The sequence below is a fragment of the Lolium rigidum genome, chromosome 1 (genome assembly GCF_022539505.1).
Source record: "Lolium rigidum isolate FL_2022 chromosome 1, APGP_CSIRO_Lrig_0.1, whole genome shotgun sequence".
Lineage (NCBI taxonomy): Eukaryota > Viridiplantae > Streptophyta > Magnoliopsida > Poales > Poaceae > Lolium > Lolium rigidum.
The window spans coordinates 223,202,130-223,208,241 of NC_061508.1; the positions used below are offsets into that span (position 1 = coordinate 223,202,130).

Genomic DNA, 6,112 nt, shown 5'->3' on the forward strand with positions numbered 1-6,112 from the left:
CTAAATTTTCGACGCCGCGGACCAAATGCGGACCAAAGAAAATGAGCGTGTGCTTATTCATTTCACACAAGACTAGCCGTTGAAAAACACAACCAAGCAGCTTCCAACGGACAGTTCAGCTTCCCCTCTCACTCCACTGTACACTCTCACTGTCCCCTTTGACTCGCCGGAAACCAAGCCCTCGCATCGCATGCAACGACAAGCCAGCCGCCGATGATGGCACAACCGTAAATCACTCCCAAAACCACGCCCAGCCTCGTCACCACTGCTCTTAACTCCTCCAATCCCGCTATTAAAATCAATTAAGTAATAAAAGGAAATCATTTTCCTCTCCCCGTTCTGCCCCTGGCCGATGGCATTTTTCGAATTCCGCATTAAAAACTCGCCCTGCGCGTACAGCGACAATGGCGCGTCCAATTTCTTTACTCCGGACGCGGCACTAATTTAATACTCGCCGATAATTTAGTTTAGTTTCATTTTTTTATTGGTTTTGTTTCACGCTCTCTCCCCTTTTTTGCTTTAGTTTTGCCTTTTTATTTCGTTCGTCTTGGCTTCGCTCCTCCCTTTTGTTTTGCAAGCAAGCTCGCTCTCAGCTTCTTCCTCCTCTCGCCTCCCAGCTGCGTGAAAATATTTTCTTGTTTTTGTTCCTGGAATTTGTAGATTTTTGTTGGTTTTTTCGCGGTGTTTTGATTTTTTTTGAGGGAATTATTGTGGGGTGGTGTTTTAAGGAGGGAGGCGGCGGCGGTGCCAGATGGGGTTAGTGCGTGGGAGCTCTGATGGCGGGAGCTCGTGACGGGAGCTCTAGTAGGAGGAGGTTGTTGTGTGTCGAGTGCCGCGTGCATGGAGGCCAAGTCGGGGGAACCGGGCTCTCCGGCTCCGGCTCCGGCTGCGACTTCGGCTGAGCCTGCGCCTGCGCCGGTGGCGGCGGTGCCGGAGGCTACGGTGAGCTTCCAATCACCGGAATCTGTGGCGCCTACGGCAGCTGCAGCTGCAACTGCATCGTCGGCGGTGGAGAAGATTAGCTCGACTGATTTGTTGGTGCCGCCGGGTTATATGACGACGGCGGTGGTGGCGGCGGGAGGAGGAGGGTTTCCGGCCGCGAGACCTGTGATGAAGGTGGGCAAGAAGAGGGGGCGGCCGAGGAAATACGGCCCAGACGGGAGCCTGATCCGGCCGCTGAACGCCACGCCGATCTCCGCGTCGGTGCCGATGCCGGCCTCCGTTGCGGCGGGGCAGTACACGCCGGCGTCGGCGGTTGGCGCCGCCATGAAGCGCGGGAGAGGCCGGCCCATTGATTTCGCCGCCGCGGCGTCCAAGCCGTACCAGCACCATCTGCAGCAGCACCAGCCGCATCAGTCGCATCAGCCGCAGCAACAGTTCGGTTTCCACTTCGGCTCCATTGGTTGGTATTCTTGCTCACATCTACTCCCCCAAAAATGATTTCCAAAAATTCCTGAACAAATTTAATCTTTTACCACATGCTATTCTATCTATGAAAAATCAAAACTGGGTGTTGTGTTTTATTTTCCCCCTGTATTTAGGTCTCAGAAATTGCGAGACTGGAGATTGGATGCCGGCTGCAGACAGGCCAATGGCATAAGTAGTGGTTGGTCTGCGGCGTCACTCGCTAGCTCGTTCATTGTCATGACAGCGTCCCTTGTCTGTCCCTCTCTTATCCGAATATTTTCTGTCTCCTCTCGACCCTCTATCCACGATCAGTTGCATGCTCATCAGGGATCTCAGGCTGGTTAGTGCCCTCCAAGATTCGAAGCTCGGGGAAGTGGGCTCCAAGTGGAGGCATATCCTCGCTGCACCCTCTTGCCGTTGCTGTTCTTGTTGTGTGGTGGGGCTCTGCCGTTGTGGGGGTAGCACTGGCGGCATGGTGCTGCTGCTAGTGGGTACAAGGTAGTTTCAGATTCCGGTACCAAATAGGGAGATATGTGGATCATGCCAAGGTCCTCACAGTTAGGATGGATGTGCTCCTCATCCCTTTGTACCTCTGGCCATACATGTCTTTGTAGTGCTGAAGCTGTGATGGTGACGGATAGAAGGATGACGTGCATGCCTAAGCATAAATTACTAGGCTTCTTAGTTGAATGATTTGGGGGTGCTTATGTTTGAATGAATAACTCTGTTTCAAGCAAACTGGTGATCTTAGGTTGTGCTCTCTTGTATTTGTTTTGTAATATTCTGGTGTCAGATTGTTAACCACAGTATGTGTTTGCAGGTGACATGGTGGCCGGTTCTGCTGGCGGGAATTTCACTCCTCATATTCTAACTGTTGCTCCTGGTGAGGTATGATTTCAATTCTTTCTTTGAATACTTAATTGTCTGGTAGTTTATATTTGATTTTGTTCACTTTGGCCAATGGTATTCCAGTTCCAGCCAGCCAGACATGTTTTCACCTTATCTGAAAACAAATATTTTCGATCTCAGAGAGCTTTGTCAGATTATGAGACTAGTTTGTCAATACAGTACATATGAATATCTGATAGTCTAGTGTTATCCGTCAATCGTGTTTTTGCGGTCAGACTTGTATCTCTCAGTTCTGGTTACTTGCTTCTACTGTTTTATCACTGCTATTCTTACAGCTAGCCAGATGTAGCTATGACAAATACAGTTACATTTCTCTATGAGGACCAAAATAATTAGTGGTACTGATACTTGTTAATGGTTATTTAGGATGTGACGATGAAGGTCATTTCATTTTCTCAACAAGGGCCACGGGCTATATGTATTCTCTCTGCTAACGGCGTGATATCAAATGTTACACTTCGTCAACCGGACTCCTCTGGTGGCACATTAACTTACGAGGTTTGGTCACTCAATCATAATAGTACTCCGTCCGTCCCATAATTCTTGTCGTGTTTTCTGTTCAAAATTTGAACTAAAACCACGACAAGAATTATGGAATGGAGGGAGTACGTATTATTATCATTATGAGATTATTTCACATACTTGTGAAAAGACTATTTGACAGAGGATTCTGACTGGTCTTTTGATTTCCTGTTTTTGTTTTTAGGGACGCTTTGAGTTGCTGTCCTTGTCTGGTTCCTTTATGCCAAATGAAACTAGTGGACCACGAAGTCGGTCAGGTGGGATGAGTGTTTCTCTTGCCAGCCCAGATGGTCGTGTTGTTGGAGGAGGAGTTGCCGGCCTTCTGGTGGCAGCAAGTCCTGTTCAGGTGCTGCTGAGTTTGTGAATCTGAATGCTTATGAGTTTGTTTTGTCTATTAAACTAAAATCCAACAATTCTCTCAAAACATCTAGCTATAATTGTAACATTTTGGTGAAAATAGATAAAGTATATTATTCGGTTTACACATTGGGCAATCATTTTACATTTGTTTGCGACTAGGAGCCTCGTAGTTGTATATGTATCTCATGCCAAACGTAACTGAATATCATTTGATCTGATCGCCAGATTGTCGTCGGAAGCTTCCTGCCAAGCTATCAGATGGAGCCGAAGCAAAAGAAGGCGAAGGTGGCTGCCGCACCGACATTTACGCAGTCAGTACCTGTGGCCATTCCACTCTCCAGCACGGATACACACAGCAGTGAGCAAGGGCAGAACAGCTCTGCTGCCGCCCCCAGAATGAACGTCGTAACTTCAGCGTACAGCGCAGATCAGAGCTGGGCTTCGCCTGTTGCTCAATCGGCACCTGTCGACGCGTCGAGTACTCCATCTGAAGATCTGAAGCTCACCGCCTCTGGAGCCTGAAACCGTCCCGGACAGACGAGAGCCTCTGGAGCGTGGAACCGTCCCTGACAGACGAAACATTCCACGAAGCCTCTTCCTGCCACGGGGGCGGAAAGGCCAGCACAGCTCCTTCTGACCTGTACAAGATGTATCGCAATCCAACTAGGTTTTCAAAAATCCCGCTAGGTTTTCTGTCGTCAAGCAGCTGAAGAGTCTAACTGCATTCGCTGTAGCTATGTGAAGTTAGTACCTGTCGATCTTATTGAACATTGTGTAGCTGCACTTGTATTATTAGTGTGTTTTGATTAGCATCTTAGACCACTTTCATCTGTTAGATTATAAGGATTAATTCTGCATTAGATTTTCTTCACGCCATTGTTCTCGATGTAACTTCTGTCACCTTTCACTAATCATGATCACTGCCCAGTCTGAATGTGCTTTCCAAGGTTTCATTTTCCACTCACTTGGAACTGGCCCGACAAGTCCAGCTAAACCGCTGAAAGCCCAAGAAATGAAGCCAAGTTTGAAGTCCCATCTGAAATGGTAGTGTAGAAAGCTTTTGTGGGAAATCTGATTTTTTTTGATAAAAGGCAATTTGTTTTAATAAAATTTTCACCATTACGTCGGCAGCTACATAACTAAGATGGACACCGCCGCAATAAACCTACGAAAAGTAACTAAGTGACAAATTAGAAAGGCGAAATACAAGTAATCGTTAAGAAACTGTAAACCGTCTACCAATTAGACCACCCTGCCATTCATGTTGAATAAAAACATCCGTCGTCGTCTCTAACCTTGAAGACACCTTCGTAAATAGGTCTTGATTATCCACACTTTTTAGAGATGACCATAAAAGGGCAAATGGGTACACCGATAGATAACCTGAATTAGAAAAAAAGTTTCTTATCATTAAAAAATCTTATCAAACCAAGTAACGGCAAGGGCTCTCATATTAATAAAAATCTAAGTCTATTATCAATACTATGTGACTAGTTGCCAAATAAATTAGCAACACTACATGGTCGATACATGTTAGAAGTCATTTGGATGACTAGCCATATAGAACGGGTAAATTTGCATTGAAAGAATAAGAATTTAATTGTCTCGCCATAATAAAAAAAAATACGCAGTTTGTATATCCATGCCAATTGCGTTTTACAGGGTTGTCTTTGGAGAGGATTACTCCTCTAGGCAAGTATCAGACAATTTTTTTAAATATTTAGCAGTATCTTTATTTTCCATTTTTTACTATTTTTAAATAGCATCTCTAGCTGGAGCAATGTTCTATACATGGAGTTTATGGAGAATTTACTAATCTCATGTAGTTATCAGCCTCTTGCGATAGTTGGACTATTGCCAATCTATTTAGAAGAGCATTCCATGATGCAAGACTCGGGGCCAATTAAATCTTGTTTGAATATCATATCTGGTGCGGACCTAGGACCGTCGCGATGGTACACTATTATATAGAGCCGGATATTGATCTTGAAGTATAGTGTTTCTCAACCAGTTATCATTGTAGAACCTAATTTCCAAGTTTTTTAAATAAAAAATTTAACAGAGCGAAATAAGTAGTGTTTTTGTCACTATCTGATCAGCCTAAAAGTAAGAGTTCCTAGGTTTCCAACAAATCTCATGTTTTTTTTTGCTAAAAGAACCGCTGATCTATTAATCATCAACAACAATAGTACACAAGATACCAAAAGGTAATAAAAATTATAAATATGTCTTTGGACCTGCTAGCAAAGACTACGAGCAGTGAAGCGAGCCGAAGGCGCGTCGCCGCCCTCACCCCTCCATCACTAGAGCCGGGTGAAACTTGTCGAAGTAAGTAGAGCTTGTCATAGTAGACGGGCGGAAAATCGTCATGCTAAGGGTCCAAAGGACCAACGGAGTAGAGCAGCAACTTTCGCCAATGATGAGAACCGTTGATCGGAATAACCAAACATGTAACCACACTAACGAACACGAAGATGAATTGGATCCCAGGAGATCCGCCGAACACAGAACTTCACAAGCCCTTCGTCGGCACTAGCCGCACCACCATAGCGAGGATAGGGTGGAGAGGACATTATTCTGCCACCTTTCATCTTCCCAAAGAAAACACCGAAAATCGAGCTAAAATGAAACGGGAAACCTCACACAAGCGAGATGCCATGGTTCGCTACACCTCTACAGCTCTAAGACCAGTGGAGACGGAGCAGACCGGCGGCAAAAAAACGGAACCTTAGATGAGTCTCACACATCGCCTCTTTCATGGAGCTTTACTACGGGACACGCTACGTAAGCAAATAGCAACAAATCTCATGTTGTTGCTATGATTACCTAGAATTGTTCGCATATGCTCTTCTCCGGCGAGATCAGCCAGCTGGGTGTGGTCAAAACCTAAAAGGCGGTCGTCAAGCATGTGTGT

At 45.6% G+C, this 6,112-nt stretch overlaps 1 protein-coding gene across 1 annotated transcript; it reads left to right on the plus strand.

Moving 5' to 3' along the window:
* Positions 1 to 399: 399 nt before the first annotated feature.
* Positions 400 to 3,759, plus strand: LOC124683214 (AT-hook motif nuclear-localized protein 1-like). The gene is made up of 5 exons (XM_047217773.1): positions 400 to 1,402; positions 2,228 to 2,295; positions 2,683 to 2,814; positions 3,023 to 3,184; positions 3,424 to 3,759. The coding sequence occupies exons 1-5, from the start codon at positions 841 to 843 to the stop codon at positions 3,718 to 3,720; spliced, it is 1,221 nt and encodes a 406-aa protein (XP_047073729.1). The 5' UTR covers positions 400 to 840; the 3' UTR covers positions 3,721 to 3,759.
* Positions 3,760 to 6,112: the final 2,353 nt, after the last annotated feature.

Bases quoted from the DNA above. Each gene is read 5' to 3' on its own strand.
- LOC124683214 (XM_047217773.1), top strand. From the start codon at position 841: ATGGAGGCCAAGTCGGGGGAACCGGGCTCTCCGGCTCCGGCTCCGGCT. The intron at 1,403-2,227 runs GTTGGTATTCTT...ATGTGTTTGCAG, and splicing joins TTTCCACTTCGGCTCCATTG to GTGACATGGTGGCCGGTTCT. The intron at 3,185-3,423 runs GTGCTGCTGAGT...TCTGATCGCCAG, and splicing joins TGGCAGCAAGTCCTGTTCAG to ATTGTCGTCGGAAGCTTCCT.